This window comes from Sturnira hondurensis, unplaced genomic scaffold, assembly GCF_014824575.4.
Source record: "Sturnira hondurensis isolate 20B ecotype Veracruz unplaced genomic scaffold, ASM1482457v3 Scaffold0005329, whole genome shotgun sequence".
NCBI classification, from domain to species: domain Eukaryota; kingdom Metazoa; phylum Chordata; class Mammalia; order Chiroptera; family Phyllostomidae; genus Sturnira; species Sturnira hondurensis.
The window spans coordinates 3,420,152-3,443,229 of NW_028077960.1; the positions used below are offsets into that span (position 1 = coordinate 3,420,152).

General features: G+C 37.0%; 1 protein-coding gene across 2 annotated transcripts in view; it reads right to left on the reverse strand.

Moving 5' to 3' along the window:
• The window catches only part of REC114 (REC114 meiotic recombination protein), an 85,963-nt gene that overhangs the window by 61,642 nt on the left and 1,243 nt on the right, over nucleotides 1-23,078 (reverse strand). For both annotated transcript variants that reach the window (XM_037047080.1, XM_037047081.1), the window contains exon 2: nucleotides 8,063-8,152. In XM_037047080.1, the coding sequence (XP_036902975.1) occupies nucleotides 8,063-8,152 (90 nt within the window). The remainder of the gene's footprint in view (nucleotides 1-8,062; nucleotides 8,153-23,078) is intronic.

Consider the following 23,078-nt stretch of genomic DNA (forward strand, 5'->3'; position numbering starts at 1 on the left):
CTCAGTTGTGTAATTGCAGTGCAAAAATCATTCCATATATGATACAAAGAACCCTCTATTAATTTATAACATTTACCACTGGTGGAAACAGATGAAGTAGACAAAACACAGCATATTCCCTAGTGAGCATTAATGTCACCATTCATCAAAGTCCCACAATACACTTTTGTGCTATATGCATCCCTCAGTCCACTACTTCAAATAGTTTTCATTAGAAGCTGAAGAAATCTTATCTCTTGCAACTGATACAAGCTCTAACAACAGCAGATAAAGCAAAACTATGCAAATATTGCTGCCATTTTATAGTCACATGGGACACAAAGATGATTTACAGGTAACCTCACATTCAAGGATAAGGCTATATATTCCACCTAAGAGGAGAGATGAATGGTCACAGTGTACAATTGTGGGATGCTTTTTATAATAGAATAAAGAGATTTTATAATAGAATTATAATAGAATTTTATAATAGAATAAAATTTTTATTCTATTATATACCATTTTATAATAGAATATGTAAGAGATTCACCAAAATTTCATGTCTTTTAAATACATGTGACATATTTATTTCTATTTTCTCCTACTAGAAATTTCTCCTACTACAGGAATTTGCTTTTCATTGCTATATTCCTACTACCTAACATAGCAATTTTCAACTGCTGTGCCTTAGAATTTTTAAAACATGCAATATCCAACTGTTTAGTCAGGGCCACTTACCTCTTTCCACTTAGATCTTCAAGTAAAAAATGACAACAGCCAATACAATAGCTGGCTGGTGTGAATGAATCAAGATTATACTATTTTTGGTCAAATCAGAAAAAAAACTTTTTTGGTATGCCACAGAATTTTAGTAATTAGTTTATATGTGCCATGAGTTACAAAGGTTGAAAATTGCTGACTTAGAACAATGCCCAGTTCAGTAATTGCCTAATAAATAAATCTGTTAAATGAACAAATTATGCCTCTGTATTCAGTAAATATTTGTACAAATTTGTCTATGTAGATATTATTCACATCTAAACAACGTAAGAACCTTCCCTTATATTTTCTTTCTTATACAATTTATTTTTTACAGCAATCATAGGGTTTATTGCATGTTTCTTTTTTTTTTATTGTTCAAGTACAGTTGTCTCCATTTTTCTGTATCACTCCTCCCACCCCATCCGCCCCCACCTCACCCTCAGTCCTACCCCCCTTTGTCTTCGTCCATGTGTCCTTTACACATGTTCCTTGATGACCCTTCCCTTTTCACAACCGCCCCCCCCGTAACCCCCTCCCCTTTCCCCTCTGGTTACTGTCAGTTGGTTCTTTATTTCAATGTCTCCGGTTATATTTTGCTTGCCCTAAGAAGCCTGAAACACCAATTCGAAAGAACCTATACACCCCAATGTTCATAGCAGCACAATTTATAATAGCCAAGTATTGGAAGCAACCTAAGTGCCCATCAGTGAATGAGTGGATAAAAAAACTGCGGTACATTTACACAATGGAATACTACACAGCAGAAAGAAAGAAGGAGCTCCTACCCTTCACTATAGCATTGATAGAACTGGGGAGCATTATGCTAAGTGAAACAAGCCAGACAGTGAAAGACAAATACCGTATGATCTCACCTATAAGTGGAACCTAATCAATAAAACAAACAAGGCAAGCAAAATCATATAATTTCTTCAGTTGAAAGTTAATAATTGTTTTGTTTCCTTATTTTGTTTCTGAATATCAATTCAGCATACTCATAAACTTGTAAGCAAGATAAATTTTTTATTTACTTCTTTCTTTTGTTTTTTAATTGTTTATGCTAGTACAGTTCTCCCAATTTCCTCCCCCCCCCTTGTCCCACTTCCCGCAGCCTGTCCCCATTCCCACAGTCAATCCCCATACTATTGTGCATGTCCATGGGTCATGCATGGATATTCCTTGACTAAGCCCTTCACCTTCTCTCATCCAGTCACCATTTCACCCCTCCCTTGTTACAGCTGTCAGTCTGTTCCATGTTTTCAATCCTCTGATTCTACTTTGCCATTAGTTTATTTTGTTCATTAGATTCCAGTTATAAGCAAGATCGTATGGTATCTGTCTTTCATTGGCTGGTGTATTTCACTTAGCATAATAGTCTCCATTCTATCCAATCTGCTGCAAAAGGTAACAATTCCTTCTTTTTTACTGCTGCATAGTTGTTGGGAGCCACCCAGCCTAGTTTCAGGAGCTGTAACCCACTCATGGCTAAGGCTGAGTGAGCCACCTTCAGACCATAAGCCACTAAGGAGACAAAACTTATCTCCCTGGCAGAGTGCAGCTTCTCCTTTCTTCATAACTGGCCCCCAGTGCTTGATCAGTTAGCCAATGACGGGTAAGATTCCCCAAGGTGGGGAATGATCTAAGACAGGCATGATCACATGGAGGCCCCAGGGAAGGACTTAGGGGCTATGGAGAAAGGGGGTGATGGACCCTCACTCCTCGGTTTTGACGAAGCCTGACTCCCCTGAGCCTGGGAGAAGTCTCCAAAAATTCCTTGGCTATCTGCCCCCTTTGCCTGACTTAAGCCTGATACAAGGACAGAGGGCGGTGCAGCCCTGTGCTGGAAAGGGTGGGCTCCCTAGGAGATCACACCTCAGAAAGGATATGTAAAATCCTGTGAAGCCTGCTTTGCTAAGAATGTTCTTAGTTAAATGATAAAGGCCCAAGCAGGAAATGAGTTTGTTTCCCAAAGTTCTGTAGCCTTTTAGCTGATAGACCCTGACTCAGAATAAGCCCTAATAGTTCTTTGTATGCTATCTATCATTTGATACTTACTAACAATTATTAATAAGTTGTACCTGAACTCCTGTGCAAAAAAAACAATAAAAGCCTGACTAGGCATTGGTCAGCCCACTTTCCCCTTGAGAGAGTGGCTAGGCCACTCCAAGGCGCTCCCCTCTTGAGGGAGTAGCCATGCTGTCCCTTTTCCTCCACAGCACTCAGTAGTCCGTGTGAATTTGTCTCACATCTCATCCATAACGCCGTGGACACTGCGGGCCAGTGTCTGCGTCACATAGTATTTGATTGTGTAAATGTACCACAGCTTTTTTATCCACTCAGCTACTGATGGACACTTAAGCTGTTTCCAAATCTTGATTACTGTAAATAATGCTGCTGTGAACATAGGGGAGCATATATATTCTCTGATTGGTGTTTTGGGATTCTTGGAATATAAACTCAGAAGTGAGATTGAGAGGAAAAAAGGCAGTTCCATTTTTAATATTTTGAGTAAAACCCATACTGTTTTCCACAGTGGCTGTACCAGTCTTCATTCCCCTCAACAGTGCACTAGGGTTCCCTGTTCTCACAGCCTTGCCAGTATTTGTTGTTTGTTGATTTGTTAATGATGACCATTCTGAACAGCGTGAGGTGGTATCTCATTGTGGTTTTATTTTGCATCTCTCTGATGGCTAGTGATACTGAGGATCCCTTCATATGCCTATGGGCCCTCTCTATGTGCTTCTTGGAGAAGTGTCTGTTCAGGTCATTTGCCAGTTTTTAATTGGATTCTTTGTCCTCCTGGTGTGGAGTCTGTATAGTTTGATATCAGATATTGTGATTCCCTCCAACTTTATTATTTTTCCTCAAGATTGCTGAGGCTATGTGGAGTCATTTATGGTTCCACATAAATTTTTGGAATATTTATTCTAGATCTGTGAAATGTGCCATTGGTATTTTAATATGAATTGCATTGAATCTATGAATTGCTTTGGGTAGTATGGACACTCTAATGATGTTAACTCTTTCAATACATGAACAATGTTATATGCTTCCACTTGTTTGTATCTTCCTGAATTTCTTCAGTGTCCTATAGTTTTTTGAATACAGGTGTTTTACCTCTTTGGTTAAATTTATTCCTAGGCACCTCATTTTTTTGTTGAAATAGTAAATGGGATTGTTTTCCTAGTTTCTCTTTCTGCTATCTCATTATTGGTATATAGAAATGCCATCAATTTCTGAATATTGATTTTGTATCCTGCTACTTTGCCGAATTCATTTATTAGGTGCAGTAGTTTTTTTGGTGGAGCCTATAGGGATTTTTTCCACCTCTGAAAGAAATTATATTTGGCAACATGTATAGCAGTATATTTTTTTTACAGGGTCCATTTCTTTATCACTTTCCATGGAATTTTTTTGGCCTATATGGTTTTCTATGTACAATCTTATATCATATGCAAATAATAGTTTTATTTCCTCCTTTCCAATTTGGATGCCTCCTTCTTGTCTGATCGCTGTGGCTAGTACTTCCAGTGCTATGTTGAGTAAGAGTGGTAAAAGCAGACATCCTATCTTATTCCTGATCTTAGAGAAATGCTTTTAATTTTTGCCCATTGAGTATGTTTGGCTGTAGGTTTTTCATACATGGCCTTTATTGTGTGAAAGTATGATCCCTCTATTTCCACATTACTGATAAGTTTTTTTTTTACCATAAATGGGTGCTAATTTTATCAAATGCCTTTTCTGCATCTATTGATATTATCGTGTGGTTTTTATCCTTAATTTTGTTTATGTGATATGTCACACCTATTGATTCCAAACATTGTACCAACCTTGCACTGTTTGATTGTGGTGTACGATGTTTTTAGTGTATTGTTAGAACTGGTTTGCCAATATCTTGTTGAAGATTTTAGCATCAGTGTTCTCAGGGATGTTGACCTACGGTATTCTTTCTTTGTTGTGTTATTACCTGGTTTTGGAATTAGCATATCACTGGCCTCATAAAAGCTTGGTAACTAAAATAAATTATTAAAAAAAAGAACTTGGTAACCTTCCCTCTTCTTGAATCTTTTGGAATAGTTTGAGAAGGATAGGCCTTAGTTCTTCTTTGAGTATTTGGTAAAATTCTCTTTTGAAGAAATCAGGTTCAGGGCTTTTGTTTCTTGAGAGTTTTTTTAATTTACTGCTTCAATTTCATTAGTTGTTATTAATCTATTCAGGTTTCTGCTTTTTACTGATTCAGTTTTAGAAGATTGTATGATTCTAGAAATTCATCCATTGCACCCTGATTGTCCTATTTATTGGCATATAATTGTTCATAGTATTTTCTTACAATCCTTTGTATCTCTGTGGTATTCATTTTTTCCCTTTCATTTCTGATTTCATTAATTTGGGTCCTCTCTCTATATTTCTTGATGAGTCCAGTTAAAGGTTCATCAATTTTATATATCTTTTCAAGGAACCAGCTCCTGGATTCATTGCTATTTTGAATTGCTTTTCTTTTCTCTTTCTTTCTTTCTTCTTCTTTTTCTCTATGTCATTTATTTCCACTCTGATCTTGATTATTCCTTCCTCTACTCCCTTCTGGCTCTGTTTGTTGTTATTTTTCTAGTTCTTTCAGGTGTAGGTTCAGATTGTTTGAGATTTTCCTGTCTTCCTGAGGCATGTGTATACTGCTATGAACTTCCCTCTTAGGACTGCTTTTGGTGTGTTGCATAAGTTTTGGTTTGTTGTGAGCTTATTTTCATTTATTTCCAGGTACTTTTTGATTTCTTCCTTGATCTCATTGATTACCCGTTCATTATTTAATAATATCCTATTTACCCTCTGTGTATGTGAATGATTTTGAGGGGGGGGGTTTTGTACTGAGGCTGATTTCTAGTTTCATGCCTCTGTGATCCAAGAATAGTCTTGATATGGTTTCAATTATCTTGAATGTGTTAAGACTTACTTTGTGTGGTCTATTTTTGAGAATGATCCATGTGCACTTGAGAAGAATTTGTATTCTATTGCTTTGGGATGAAATGTTCTGTAAATATAAATTAAACCCATTCAATCAAGCATGCCATTGAAGGTTGCTGTTTCATTGTAGATATTTTTGATCTGGAAGGTTCTGTCCATTGTTGACAGTGGGGTTTTAAAAACCCCTGCATTGGCGCTGACTGGTGTGGCTCAGTGGATCGAGTGCCAGCCTGTGAACTAAGGGTGTCTGATTTGATTCCCAGTCAGGGCAGATGCCTGGGTTGCAGGCCAGGTCCTCAGCAGAGGATGCGTGAGAGGCAACCACTCACTGATGTTTCTCTCCCTCTTTTTCTCCCTCCCTTTCCTTCTGTCTAAAAATAAATAAATAAAATATTTTAAAAAACAAAAATAAAAACCCCTTCATTGGCTGTATTGCTGTTAAGCTCTTCCTCCAAACTTTTCTTTATATTTTTAGGTGCTCCTACATTGGGTGCATATATGTTCACAAGGGTCATATCCTCTTATTGGACTGATCTCTTCGGTATTATATATGGCCTTTCTCCATCTGTTTTTATGGCCTTTGTTTTGATGTCTATTTTGCCAGATATAAGTATTACTACCCTAGTTTTTTGTCTCCATTTGCATGTAATATATTTTTCTATCCTTTTACTTTCATTCTGTGTAAATCTTTTGTCTGAGGTGGGTCTTCTGTAAACAGCATACATATGGGTCATGTTTTCTTATACATTCAGCTACCCTACGTCTTTTGATTGGAGCATTTAATCCATCCACATTCAAGGTTACTATTGATAGGTGCTTGTTCATAGCCATTTTGTTCCTTTATATCTATGTTCCCTTCTATTGCTACATCTTCTTAAAACAGTCACTTTAACATATTTTACAATGCTGGTCTGGTGGCAATGTATTCCTTTACCTTTTCTTTTGTCTAGGAAGCTCCTTATTTGTCCTTCAATTTTAAATGATAACTTTGCTGGGTTGAGTATTCTTGATTGCAGGTCCTTGCTTTTAATTTCTTTGAATATTTCATGCCAGTCTCTTCTGGCTGAAATGTTTCTGTTGAGAAATCAGTTGATAGTCTTATTGGAGCTTCCTTGTACATAACTGACTGTTTCTTGTTGCCTTTAAGATTCTCTGTCTTTAAACTTTGCTATTTAAATTATGATGTGTCTTTATGTAGATCTCTTTGGGTTCATCTTGATTGGGACTCTGTGCTTCCTGAATTTGTGTGACTTTTTCCTTCACCAGGTTAGGAAAGTTTTCTGTCATTATTTCTTCAAACAGGTTTTCTATCCTTTGCTCATGCTCTTCTCCTTCTGGTATTCCTATAATGTGGATATTGTTAAGTATCACGTTATCCCAAAGTTCCCTTAAACCATACTCATTCTTTTCAAGTCTTTTTTTCTTTTTGTTGCTCTGACTGGGTGTTTTTCCTACCCTGTCTTTCAAATCACTGATTTGATCCTCTGTTTCATCCAGCCTGCTTTTAATTCCTTCTAGTATATTCTTCATTTCAGTTAGTACACTCTTCATTTCCAAATGGGTCTTATTCATGGTTTGTATGTCCTTTTTTCATGTTAATGTAGTTTCTACTAAGTTCCTCATAGTTCCCACTAAGTTCCTTGAGCATCCTCATAACCATTACTTTGAACTCAATGTCTGATAGATTGCTGCCTCAATTCCATTTAGCTCGTTTTCTGGGGATTCCTCCTTTTCTTTCTTTTGGAGGTTGTTTCTTTGTCTTCCCATTTTAGCTGGCCATTTGTGTTTGTTTCTATGTGTTAGATCGCGCTGCTTTGACTCTCTGTCTTGTGGAGTGACCTTATGTGTGAGGAGTTCTATGGAACTCAGTGATGCAGTCTCCTTTATTTCCCGAGCTGGATGTTCTAGGAATGCTCCTTGTGCCATTTATGTGGGCTCTCCTATTGCATTTTGGTCTGGATTTCTGTGAGTCCCTTCATTGGTGTGTTCTCCCCTTCAGCTACTGACTGAGAGGCTCAACCCCATGTGCCTCTTGCATGCTGTTGTACAGGTGCAACAGGTCCACACATTTCCCTACAAATCTAGCCTGTTTTCAACCCAATTTCCCAATTAAAATTCATTTATAATACAGTTAATCTCAATCCTTTGATCCATTTTGACTCCCAACAAAACTCTAATCCCCTTTAGAGCAGGCAAAATATTCAGTATGTTTTTATTTCCCACTGTTATAGAACATTCAATAAATGCTTATTTGTTGAACCTGATGGGTTACAGTGAGACTGAAGAAAGTCAAGGATATAAAATTAACATAAAGCTATGAAGATAAAAAATATTTGCAATATTAAACTATATGCATAAAACCTACCAGAAGTGTTTGTCCTTGGGAAATGAAGAAATGACCTGATATAACTATGGTGAGAATGAGACACCCAGATTCTTCATTGGAGTCAAAAACCTTAAAAAAGAGAGAAAAATATGTTTAAGACAATACATTTCTGTAATATTCATAAACATAATATTGATAACCAAACTACCTGATCTCCCTACCCTGAGTGTTTCTTTTCCTCCTTTATAACCTGGAATCATTCCCTCAGAGTTTCAAGTTTATCCTTAATAGTGGCCAATCTCCAAGCTTCTTAAAAATGTAACTTAGGGACTTCCGCCAAGATGGAGGCGTAGGTGGAAACACTGTGCCTTCTCCCACAACCAAGTTTGAATACAACAAAGGTTTAGTAAACAAAGACACAGCCAAAGAACAGAAAACTGAACTATACGGAAGTCCGACAACAATTAACCGTTCAACTGTTGAGAGGGGCGGAGCCAGCAGCGGAACAAGGTCGGGCAGGAAGGATCCCCCCATCCAGGCGACCCAGGCAACCCAGGCGCGCAGGCAGCTGGGGTAGCATCGCGGACCCAGTGAGGGTGCAGGGCAGGGTGACCGTGGTTGCACATTCTCACCAGATAAACCCAGCAAAGGAGTGAGCAGTGAGACGGACCCTGCAGCCTGGCGGTGGGAGGAGACAGAGGGGACCGCCATTGATTTCCTTTGACCCTGCCCCCACATACAGTGTCACAACCCAGCCACTGAGTTGCCTCGCCCTGGTGAACACCTAGGGCTCCACTCCTCATATGTAACAGGCACGAACAGTCCAAAATATGGCTCAAGAAGAACTCAAAGCCCCAGAGCCAATAACTCTAAGTGACCAGGAAATAGCAAACCTCTCAGATGCACAGTTCAAAACACTGGTGATCAGGATGCTCACAGAACTGGTTGATTATAGTCACAAATTAGAGGAACATATGAAGGCTAAACTAATTGAAATGAAGGGAAATGCACAGGAAACCAATAGTGATGGAAAGGAAACTGGGACTCAAACCAATGGAGTGGACCAGAAGGAAGAACGAAACATCCAACCAGAAAAGAATAAAGAAACAAGAATTCAAAAAAATGAGGAGAGGCTTAGGAACCTCCAGGACATCTGTAAATGTTCCAAAATCTGAATTATAGGGGTACCAGAAGGAGAAGAGGAAGAGCAACAAGTGGAAAAGTTATTTGAACAAATAATAAAGGAGAACTTCCCCAATCTGGCAAAGGAAATAGATTTCCAGGAAATCCAGGAAGCTCAGAGAGTCCCGAAAAAGGTGGAACCAAGAAGGAACACAACAAGGCACATCATCATTACATTAGCCAAGATTAAAATGAAGGAGAGAATCCTAGAAGCAGCAAGAAATAAGGGGACAGTCACCTACAAAGGAGTTCCCATCAGACTGTCAGCTGATTTCTCAAAAGAGACCTTACAGGCAAGAAGGGACTGGAAAGAAGTATTCCAAGTCATGAAATCCAAAGACCTACAGTCAAGATTGCTTTATCCAGTAAAGTTTTTATTTAGAATGGAAGGGCAGATAAAGTGCTTCTCAGATAAAGTCAAATTCAAGGAGTTCATCATCACCAAGCCCTTATTATATTAAATGTTAAAGGGACTTATATAGGAAAAAGAAGATGAAAAATATGAACAGTGAAAGGACAGCAAACTCACAGTTATTAACAACCACACCTAAAACAAAAGCAAACCAAGAGGACAGCTAGATCAGGAGTGGAACCATAGAAATGAAGAACACAGGGAGGGTTAGCAACAGGAGTGGGAGGAGGAGAAGGGGGGAGAAGGTACAGAAAATAGCATAGACAGTAGGTAGAAAACAGCGGGAAGGGCAAGAATAGTAGCGGAAATATAGCATCTAATGAATTTGAGACACGTGGTCATAAACTAAAGGGGGAGAATGGTGGGGGAGGGGTGTGCAGGGTGGAGGAGAATGAAGGGGGGAATAGAACAACTGTAATGGTATAATCAATAAAATATATTAAAAATGTAACTTAAATTAATATTTTGAAATAAGAAGAATACTAGATTGAGAAGGAAAAGATGAGGGGCCTGGGCCAATGACTTTTCAGTTACGTTTTAATAAATAATCAGTTATCTTTGAGCTTCAATTTCCTACTTGTAAAATGGGGACAACACCATACAGGGGCTCTATGAGACTTCAGAGTCCTCATTTCTTCAGCCACACAATCCGTACTTCATAACTCCTAAAACCAGGGTCTTTCCTTTATATGTGCTTTAAATTTTCAATGTTACTGTTAAAATATAGTGCCCTAAACTGAACATAACACTCTTGGTGTGTTCTAATTATCTCCCATCACTTGCAATAACACAGCCAATAATCACATTAAGCTTTTAAGGGAGCAGTCCTATTCAAGAGTAATCTTAGTTCAATCAAACCTCCTGAAACTTCATCTATGTTGGCAAATCACACTTACACTTCCTTCATGTGAACTTAAATGTAAGACCCTGCATTTGTCCCCATTATATTTTACCTTGTTAGATGTGATCTACAGTTGTAGTGGAGTTGAGGCAATTAAATCAAAATGTCAAGGAGGACATGATGACAGATACATAAGAGGAATTTGGGCCTTAAGTATACTATACTGCATAGGTGGCTTTAATATCATTAATAAACATCACTGTATAAATAATAAGAAATGATTGACTCACCTTAATGCTCAAGCTTAAAATAATTAATACATTAACTGAAGTACATTTTTATAAGGTAGTAACCTTATAAAAGGTTACTTTTACTGATAAAAGTATTCTACTGATAAATATATTCTATCTTATAGTTTCACATGTGGGGTTGGGAGTTTTAATGTCCTATTTCATCTCAAGATCAACTCAGTTTTCTCTAATTCACTTTAAATTCCAAACTTAAAAATCAAATAATATTCTAGATGTCCAGAGGGTGGGTTATGCTAAGCCTGGCACTATTTCCTATTGTGGTTGTTATTCTGCCTCTTCCCCAGGATCAGAAATTCAGTTATTTGTACAACACTGTAGTTTAAATGGATTATCTTACATGTTTCATGACTACACAAAACCACAAAAATAGATATCTAGGAACTAAATAGAGTATGATCAACATATTCTTTGGAAGGCAATATATTTACATGACAGTTTAACTTTTCTTTTAGAATTATAATGTGTATCCGAAAGTGTCCAACACTTAAAAGTACAGCTCAATGAGTGATAATAAAGCAAACACATAATCACCACTCAGGTGAAAAACCAGATTATAACCAGCCTTCCAGAAAGTACCACAATCACCACCTGCTCCCATTTCTCCTAGGACAACCTCACATCCTGACTTCTAACACTATAGTTTAGTTTTATTTACATGAATGGAATCACACAGAAAGAATTCATTCATGTCTAACTTCATCAATGTTGTTGCAAGTACTCTGAGTTCACTCATTTTCATTATTATAGAATACCACTTTATGACTATCCTACAATTTAATTTTTTCATTCTTTTGTTGATGAATATTGTTTTCCAGTTTAGGTTTAGGACTAACAATACTATTATGAATATTCTTATATGTGTCTCTTGTGGGGTGGAAACACTCATTATGAAGATGCCAAGTCTTCTTAATTATTTTATAATTTTTTTCAAGTGATGCAAAAGTACTTCCAGGAGAGTCCCAGCAGACTTCTCCCTGTCCTCTAAATTCTTACATCTAATTGCCCACTCAATATCTCCACTTGAAAGTGTAACAGTCATCTCAAAATTAACAGCCCCTAACTTGAGGTCGAAACTATCCCATTCATTTATTTATCTGTTTACCCATTCAATATTTACAAAGTGTCTGGCAAGTGGCATCTGTTGCCTATCTCCAGGTGTAGAAGTCCAAACACTTCTGCCCACTGCATCTTGGTATTGGAGTCACCATGGAAAACAACATAGTCAAGCACTGGTGGAAGAACACTTGGCTCACATGGAGAAGATACAGCAAGGTAAGCATCAGTAGTGATGCTGGTTCCCCAGTAGCCTGGAGGTCGCTCTCAGCAGCCATGCAGAGAGCACTTGGCCTGCATTACCCATCATGTGTTATAGGAGAAGGACCTACCCCCCTCAGGGGATAGATAGAGCAGTACGGTTGGCCAGTGCTGTATGATGGTCATGCAGAACAAAGGACTCTATCTCTCGACAAGAAAGCATTTCAGGCCCAAGGCCCATCCACTCTTACACAGCCCAGAGGGGTTGAAAAGACTGCATGCACAACTGCCTTTCCCAACACAAGGCACTTACCTACCACACATGCAAGGCTGTTACAAGTATTTGACTCCCACAGTTTTCCACATCTCAGAATACAATTCTATCCTCCCAATTCCTTAGGCCAAAACTATGGAATCATTCTTGAATCCGCTCCTTTCCTCATACCCATATGCAATCCATCAGAAAATCCTTTATGTCAACCTTCAAAATATTCAGAATCTAACCACTTCTCACAGGACTGGTCTGAGTTATCATCATCTCTAGTTAGATTATTATAATAACCTCCCAACTGGATTTCCCATTTCTGTTCTTGCGCCCCCTCTCCAACATATTTTATTTTCAATGCAGTAGCCAGAGTAATCCTTTTAAAAGCTTAGTCAGATCATATCATTTCCAACTCACAGCCCTGCAGCAGCTTTTCATCTCATTCAGAGACTCGTGCAAAGTGTTCCAAAATCTAGCCCTCCACTGCCTCTCTGCTTCAGTCATACTGCCCTCCTTGCTGCTGCTTAAACTCACGAGGCCCATTCATGGTGATAAACCTCAGGGTTTTTACAATTGTTCTTCTACCTGAAATTCTCTTCTATATACACATGACTTGCTCTGTCTTCTTCAGGTATTTTTTTAAGTGTCTTATTTTCAGGTAACACCTTTCCTGACCATCCTACTGAAAACTTCCACCAATTTCCCCAGGTACCCAAATCAGATCACTCCTACTGCCTTCTCCAGCTTTGCTTTTCTTCATAGATACTGTTCTCCATCTTATCACTTTTGTTAATATAAAGCCTGTCTGGGCAGGCAGACTTATATCTTTTATAAAGGCTAATTGATAAACAGGATTATAAACATTACTCAATCCCAAAAAAGCAGAATAAGAATACAAAGACAACAAAGAACAGATGGGACAAACACAAAACAAAACGCAAGATTACAGACTCACATCCAACCCTATTGATGATCACCTTAAAGGTAGATGACTTAAAGTACATTTCTTGTAGGCAGCATACAGTGTAGTTAGTGGCAGCTTACCTTTCCATCCTAATGCCAGATGGGGTAAAAAGATAAGACACAACCATCTGACTTCCGGCCAAGATGTAGGCATAGGTGGAAACATTGTGCCTCCTGGCACAACCAAAATTAAGGAAAACAAAGATTTAGAGACAAAAACACAACCATAACAAGACAGAAAATTGAACTGTATGGAAGTCCGATAACCATTCAACCAGACTGGTAAGAAGGGTGGAGTCGGTGGCCAGCAGAGAGGGATCACAGCAGGCAAAGGTGGTGGCTGTCTGACTGGGGAGTGCAGGTGACGTGGGGCTGACTGCAGTCACACATTCACATGCAGATAAACTAGGCAAAAACAGGCAGCAAGACAGACTATGTAACCCAGGGCTCCAGTGCTGAGAAATAAAGCACCAATTGAAAAGGTGCTGGGAGAGACTCCCAGCCTCACAGGAGAGTTCATTGGAGAGACCCACAGGGTCCTAGAATGTACATAAGCCCACCCACCTGGGAGCCAGCACCAGAAGGGCCCAATTTGCTTGTGGGTTTTCAGGAACATGTATAAGGGACACATGGACACAGCCAAGGGGGGTAGGAGTAAGAGTGGAAAGTGGGGATGTCTGGGGTGGAGTAGGAGAGTGGTGGAGGAAAAATGGAGACAACTGTACTTAAACAGCAATAAAAAGAAAAAGGGAAATGAACAAATGAGGAGAAATTTCATTAATAGAAAGATTAAGTTGTGAAGTACAGTGTGACCATTAAAAATTAATGACAAAAAAATAAGAATACAATAACTGAACTGAAGAATACATTAGATGGAATAAACAGCAGATTAGATGAAGCAGAGAATCAAATCAGTGATTTGGAAGACAAGGTAGAGAAAACACCCAATCAGAAGAACAAAAAGAAAAAAATAATAAAAACTAAGAATAGTTTGAGGGGTCTATGGGACAATGTCAAGAGAAACAACATTTATATCCTGGCTGGGTGGCTCAGTTGGTTGGAACATCATCCTGTACACCAGAGGGTTTCTGGTTTGATTCCCAGTCAGGTACATATCTAGGCTGTGGGTTCAATTACTGGTTGGGAGGCATATGGGAAGCAACAGATTGATGTTATTCTCTCATGTAAATGTTTCACCCTCTCTTTCTCTGCCTTCTCTCTCTCTAATATCAATAAACATATTCTTGGGTGAGGACTTTTTAAAAAAGTAACATTTGCATTATAGGGGTGCCAGCAGGGAAAGAGAGAGAGCAAGGGATTAAAAACCTATTTGAAAATATGATGATGAAAACTTTCTTAACCTGGTATAGGAAATAGACACACAAATTCAGGAAGGACAGAGAGTCCCAAACAAGATGAACCCCAAAAAGCCCATATCAACACATCATAAGTAAAACACCTACAGTTAAAGACAAAGACAAAATCTTAAAAGCAGCAAGAGAAAAGCAGTTAGTTTCCTCCAGAGGAGCTCCAATAAGACTGTCAGCTGATTTCTCAAAAGAAAGTTTGCAGTCTGGAAGGAATTGGCACAAAATATTCAAAATGATGAAAAGCAAGAATCCCACCAACCAGGATTACTCTACCCAACAAAGCTATCATTTATAATTAAAGGACAGATAAAGAGCTTCCCAGGTAAGAAAAAGGTAAAGGAGTTCATCACCACCAAATCAGTATTACAAGAAATCTATATCATTACGCTATATCACTTAGCGTAATGCTCTCCAGATTCATCCATGCTATCACGAAGGGAAAAGGACTTCTTTCAGAAGAAAAAAGGTAAAAATATAAATAATAAAATGGCAAATACTATTTATCTATCAAAAATTACTTTAAATGTAAACAGGTTAATGCTCCAGAAGACATAGGCTGGCTGAAAGAAAACAAGATCCTGATAAATGCTGCCTACAGGAGACTCACTGCAGGTTGAAAGAAACACACAGACTGAAAGTAAAGGGATGAAAAAGATATTTCACACAAATGGAAATTTTAATAAGCTGGGTAGCAATACTTATATAAGACAAAATAGACTTTGAAACAAAGTCTATTATAACAAAATAACAAAAAAGGATATTTCATATACAATAGCCAAGATTCGGAAGCAACCTAAGTGCCCATCAATAGAAAACTGGATAAAGAAGAAGTAGTACATTATATACTAGAATATGACTTGGCCATAAAAAGAATGAAATCTTACCACTTGCAACAGCATAAATTGGCCTAGAGGGTACTATGCTCAGTGAAATAAGTCAGACAGAGAAAGACAAATAGCATATGATTTCACTTCTATGTGAAATCTAAACAACAAAATAAATAGACAAACAGAAACAAACTCATAGATACAGAGAACATTTTGATGGTTGCCACAATAAAGGGCATTGGGGGTATAAGTGAAAAACAGGAAGGGACTAAGAAGTACAAGTTGGAAGTTACAAAATAGTCACAGGGATTTAAAGTACAGCATAGGGAATATAGTTAATAATACTGTAAAAACTATGTTTGGTGTCAGGTGGGTAATAGAATTATCAAGAAGGTCACTTCTTGAGTTACACAAAGGTCTAACTACCATACTGTACACTGGGAAATAATATAATACTGAATGTCAACTGTAATTGAAAACATATAAATATTTTTCATTTTTTAAAAATCTAAAATAATAACTTTGTGGGGTTTTAATGAATCTTAAATTATCCTTTAAAAATGCTGTTATTTTTATATTTTACCCTGCATGTTAACCTCAGAATTCCTCATCCACATAACTGAACTGCTATTCCTCATGTGAAATATTAACACTGCTATGGCATCAGGTGGGAACTAGACTTATTGGGAGCATCACTTTGTAATTTATATGAATGTCTAATCACTTTGCTATACCTGAAACTAATATAATATTAAATGTCAATATATTTAATTTTTAAATTTAATAAGTAAGTAATTCTCAGCAAATGACTGAACTATTAAATTTTATATTCTGATAGCTTTTAATGAATGAAAAATTATGGTGATAGTCAATACCTCAAAATTCCTTTTTCATGGTGTTATTGTTTAAAGTGTGTTCTTGATAAATATTTTGACCATCAAAAAAGAGATAATATTATTTCTAAGACAAACAACATAATGGGTAAAAACATAAGCTTTGGACACAGGAAAACAGGATCTGAAATCTTTTTTCTCACTTATTATTTCTGTGTTCCTGGGTAAGCCACTGAACCTCTCTGTGTTTTAGCTCACTTAACTATAACATGAATATAATAGTATTTGCTTCAATAAAGATCAGAGCAGAAATAAATATGAGTCTAAAAGAACAAAACAAAATATCAATCACCAAGAGGTGGTTCTTTGAAAAGACAAACAAGGTTGACAAACTTTTAACCAGACTCGTCAAGAGAAAAAGAGAAGACTCAAATCAGAAATGAAAGAGGAGATTAACAACTGACACCACAGAAATACAAAGGATTTTAAGAAAATACTCTGAACAACTATATGCCAACAAATTGGACAACCTGGGAGAAATGGACAAATTCCTATAAATATACAACCTACAAAAACTGAGTGAAAAAGAAGAAAACCTGAATAGACTGATAACAAATAATATTAAGGTAGTAATCAAAAAACTCCCAGAAAACAAGTCCTGTATAGAGTGGCTTCACAGGCAAATCTTACCAAACATTCAAAGAAGAATGATCACTTCTCCTTCTCAAACTATCCCATAAAATTCAAGAGGAAGGAAGACTTTCGAGCTCTTTTTATGAGGCCAGCATTTTCCTAATTCTAAAACCAGATAAAGAAACTATGAAGAAAGAATATTATAGACCAATATCCCTGATGAAAATAGATGCTAAAATCCTCAACAAAATACTAGCAAACCAGATCCAACAATACACTAAATGATTAAACACCATAATCAAGTGGGATTTATTCCAGGGAGACAAGGTTGGTACAATATGCTCAAATCAATAAATGTGATACACCACACAAACAAAATAAAAGATAAAAATCACATAATCATATCAATAGAAGCAGAAAAAGAATTTGATAAATTAGCACCCATTTATGATAAAGGTCTCAGCAAAGTGGGAATAGAGAAATCATACCTTAATATAAGAAAGGCCATATGTGAAAAACCTACAGCAAACATCATACTCAATGGGCAAAAACTAAAAGTATGTCCCTTAATATCAGGAACAAGAGGACGATGTCCACTCTTACTACTCTTATTCAACATAGTACTGAAGTCCTACCAGCAATGATCAGGCAAGAAATAAAACACATCCAAATTGGAAAGAAGGAAGTAAAACTATCATTATGTGCAGATGACATGATACTGTATTGTACACAGAAAACCCTGAAGAGCACCAAAAAACTACAAGAATAAATGAATTCAAAAAAGTAGCAGGATACAAAATTAATATCCAGAAATAGGTGGCATTTTTATATACCAATAATGAACTCCCAGAAAGAGAAACTAAAAAACAATTCCACTTTCTATTGCAACAGAAAAAATAAGGTACTTAGGAATAAACTTAACTAAGGAAGTAAAAGATATGTACTCAGAAAATCACAGGACTTTGAAGAAAGAAACAGAGGAAGATACAAACAAATGGAAGCATATACCATGTTCATGGATTGGAATAATTGACATCATTAAAATTTCCACAGTATCCAAGACAATTTGTAGATTCCATGTAATTCCTATTAAAATACAATGTCATATTTCACAGATCTAGAACAAATATTCCAAAAATTTACATAGAACCAAAAAAGACCCTGAATAGCCTCAGCAATATTGAGAAAGAACAACAAAGTTGGAGAACTCACAATACCTGATATCAAGCTATACTACAAGGCCACTGTAATCAAAACAGTCTGGTACTTGCACAAGAATAGGCATATAGATCAATGGAGCAGAAAAGAGAGCCAAGAAGTCATCCCATGCCTATATAGTCAATTAACATTTCACAGAGGATGCAAGAGCATACCATGGAGTAAAGACGGTCTCTTCAATAAATGGCGTTGGTAGAATTGAACAGGTCTGTGCAACAAAATGAAACTAGACACCAACTTACACCATACACAAGCATAAACTCAAAATGGATAAAAGACTTCAATGTAAGTAGCAAAACATACAAATTTTAGAAGAAAACACAGGCAGCAAAATCTCAGAGCTCTCTCAAAGTAATATTTTCACTGATATTTCTCCTAGTACAAAGGGAACACAGGAAACAATAAATAAATGGTACTACATCAAACTAAAAAACATGTGCACAGAAAAAGAAACCATCAACAAAATGAAAAGGAAATCCACTATATGGGAGAACATATTCTCCAACAGTACATCTGATAAGGGGTTAATCTTCACGATATATAAAGAATTTATACAACTCAATATCAGGAAGACAAACAGTCCCATTAAAAAAAGGGGCACAGGACAAGAATAAACACTTTTCCAAAGAAGACATACAGATGGCCAACACACATATGAAAAAATGCTATAGTACCTTTACACAATGGAATACTATGCTGCTGTAAAAATATAAGACTCTTATCCTTTGTGATGGATGGACCTGGAGATTATTATGCATTATTATGCTAAACAAAATAAGCCAGTCAGAGAAAGACAAATACCATATGATCTCACTAATGTGATGAATCTAATGAACAAAATAAACTAATGAACAAAATAAAACCAGAAGCATGGATACATAGAATAGACTGACAAATGTCAGATGGGAGGGAGATGGGGGGACTAGATAAAAGGTGAATTGATTAGCTAAAGAACATATATGCATAGCCCATGGACATGGACAATAGTGTGGGAAAGGCCAGGGAAGGGGGAGTGGAGGTGGGCAAAGAGGGCAAAAATGGGGGACATCCTTAATAGTATCAACAATAAAATTTTAAAAAATACATAAATAATTCTTAGCAAATATTGGACTATTAATTTTTTTATTCTGATAGCTTTTAATACATAGAAAATTATGATGAGAGTCAATATCTCAAAAAATTTTCATAATGCTATTTTTAAATTTTATTTATATTTTTATTGGTTCCAGAAAGAGACAGAGAGGGAGGAAGGGAGGAAGGCAGGAAAGGAGGAAGGGAGGGAGGGAGGGAGGGAGGGAGGGAAAGAAAGACAGACATCGATGTGAGAAAAACATTGATTGGTTGCCTCCCCTATGTGCCCCACCTAGAGACCAAACTGGCTACCTAGGTATGTGCCCTGACCAGGAATTGAACCCACAACCTTTGGGTGCACAGGATGACACTCCAATCAACTGAGCCACATCAGCCAGGCTCATAATGCTACTTTTAAAGTGTGTTCTCAATAAATATCTTGACAAAATATCAAAAAAAGAGAAATATTAACACTCCTAAGACAACATAGTGATTAAGAACACAATCTTTGGAAACAGGAAAAACAGGGTCTGAATTCTTTCTTCTTACTTATTTTTTCTGTGTTCTTGGGTAAACCACTAAACTTCTCTGTGTTTTACTTCACTTACTATAAAATGGGTATAATGATACTTGCTTCATAGGGCCAGTGTTAGAAATATGTCAAAGTAAATACTTAATAAATAGTAGCTATCATGTCATAATTATTGCATTACCATCAGAAAAGTTCAGAGAAGTTACCTTTCAGTCAATCACTTACTGAGTACCTACCATATGCTAGGAAATATGTAAGCACTAGGAATACAAAGAATAAAAAGATAGTTAAGAGGACTCAAAATATTTCTTATGTTGAATTCACACTTAAAAGTTAATTTCAAATACAAACTTGATATTGTACTTCTTAATTTCTAAGTAGGGCGATTATTTTAAGTTCCTCTTATAAAAATTAAAGAATGACTTTTTTCCCTTTGAAAACATAAGTTGTCAGGTTAAACCAATTAGGAAATGTCTGAGAAATCCCTGGCACCTGGAAAACATGGTGAAACTTAAATTTGAAAGAAACCTGCAATTAATAGCACCTTTCAAAATTATTCTCAAATCAGTAGAATGAATTATATTCAGACCTAAAATACATAAAATGAACCAATTTGTTGCGGTGGTAATCTTTTTTAGAAGGGCTGGGCTAACAGATGTAAAGAGTTAAAATCAAGTTCAAATTTGTATTTCATTTGCTCATTCCATTTAAATGACAGATGGCTTAAATACAAATCTTATTAATAAAATGTTTGTATGTTCATTATGAAGCTGGTTGCCTTATCTCATTCATTTTAGTAATTTTATTAATCTTACTACATAACTGCCCATTTCACTCCAGGACTTCTAAACTTTTGCCTCTCAAAGTGTGGTCCCAGGACCAACAGCATCAGCATCCCCTGGAAGATTGTTAGGACTACAGAATTTTATTCCCCATATCAATCCCACTGAGTCAGAATTTGCATTTAAAACAATTTCCCACGTGATTTCTATACATATTGAAGTCTGAGTAGCATAGTTCTAAGCTGTTGATTTTTTTTATAGTGTTACAAAAAGTTCATTTGCTTCCAAGTTGTGGTTAATTTATCTCCAGATAGTAACTTTTAATAAGAATTATTCAATTTAGTTAAATAAATCAAATCAATATACATATACGTTAGATATTCTACATAGAATATTTATGTTTGACACTTCACTTACCTCTCAAATTGGACTTCAAGTCTAAGAATTCTTGTTGTACTATTCATTTTTTCTCAAGTCAACATCTTTGCCTTAGCATATGACCATTATGATGAAAGTCTGTAATTAAGCAACTAAAATACTAGGAGATCAGATTCTCCACATAATTTCAGAAAAAAATGAAAAAAACCTCAAAATAGGTTCAACCGAAGTTGAACTTGCAAGTTCCCTAGAGGAAAAAAAGATCAGAATGACTCTATCCTCCAAAAGAATATATTTTTATGCTTCACCTAATGTATTTTTTACTGAGGGTAGCACATTTTTTTAAAATAAGAAGTTCATATGGGACCTACTGCAATACTTTAGTTGGCTCACCTTTTATTATTACCATTGCACCATAGTCACAGTGTACATAAAATAGAACAATTCTGATTTCCTGCTCCTCCTCCTTTTATTTTTAAATGACAGAACCTAAGCTGAAACTGATCGCAGCAGTTAAAATAGTTCTGCTCAGATTCAAGGGAAGGTACAAATGTTCACTTTTCAAAAGCGCTGCAAAAGCCAACCTCATCTCTTTTTGTTGTAGCTGTGGCTTTTTGCCAAATATTTGAAAAACTGTTGAAAATTGCTGTTCTGTATAAGCAATTATGAAGAGCTTTACATAAAGTAGGAGAAACTGTAATAACAACTCCTTCAAATGGTCAAATGCCCATGGCCTCTGGATTGCAGGACAAGAATCTAAGAGTCACCAGCTACATTTGAGCCAATGCACCCAACCCTTAGGAGAATGGGTTTAGTTGAGAGTTTTAAGAGAAGGTTATCAAGGAATCTGTTGGGCTGTCTCAAAAATTAAATATGTTCTCAAACATCCCCAGTTTTTTAAAAAATAAGATCCTATTATGGCCCTGGTTTGTGTGGCTCAATGGATTGAGTGCCAACCTGTGAACCAAAGGGCCGCCAGTTTGATTCCCAGTCTCCCCAGTAGGGGGTGCTCGAGAGGAAAGCACACACTGATGTTTCTTTCCCTCTCTCCCTACCTTCCCTTTTTTCTCCCTCCCCCTCTCTCTAAAAATAAACAAATAAATTCTTTTTTAAAAGATCCTATTATAGATCAGTTATCCTTAAATTTAACTCTTTAGTCACTTCATTTTGCCTTTACAGCTTATATAATTTCTCAGGATACAGCATTCCACATGAGTAACGACTAGGTATTTAACGCCCTTTTTATGGTCCTAGACATATTGATTGTTAAGCTTTAAGTAGTGCCCCTACCTCTAATATTCTAGAGTTTGGTGAACAATTCATTAAGCCCTCTCTGTCCTCACATTCACACCAAGGTCTCTCAGAACTGCACATTGGCTCCACTGCTTCACCTACCAGTCACTCTTCAGCCCACCCTTATCTGGCTTCCACTCCATTCACTCTGTTAAATCTCTCTTGGTAAAGACTATAAGGACCTTTATGTTGCAAAATCCAATAGACAAGCCATAGCCACCATTTTCCCTTACTTTGCAGCATCACTCAACAATGTTAATTGTTCTCTCCCTTTTGAAATAACTTTCTATAGCTTTGATGGACCTGCACTCTCCTAGGTGCCTCCCAACTCTATCCCTCATCATCCTTTAGGGACTCTTGCCCCTCTACCTAAGCTACAAATGCTTCCTTGGGGCTTGGACTTGGAATCTTAGACAATCTCATGACTATGACCATCCCTTTCATGCTGATGACACACTTTCATGCCAACAACACATTTACGCCTCCAGACCAGATCTTCCTACTGAGTCTAGACCAGTACACCCAACTATCTATTCCATATCTCCACCTGGATGTTTCATAAACACATTTAAACTCAATACATGCAAAACTGATGTCTTAGGTTATTTCCTCATTGTTCCCCCTCCAATGTTTCTCACCCTGAAACATCTACCTAGTTGCTCCTGCTAAAAACTCAGAAATCCTTTACTCTCACCACTAGAAACCAACCAATCTCCAAGTCCCATCCTTTGGGCTTCCAAAAGACAGCTCTAATATGCTCAGTTTTCCACCTGTACTGCCGTCCTCCCCTCTCCCCTCCACCTTCCAGTCTGTCATTATTGCCCCTTACATACCACACTGCAATAGCATTCTAAGTGATCTTCCTGAATTTATTCATATTCCTGTCCATT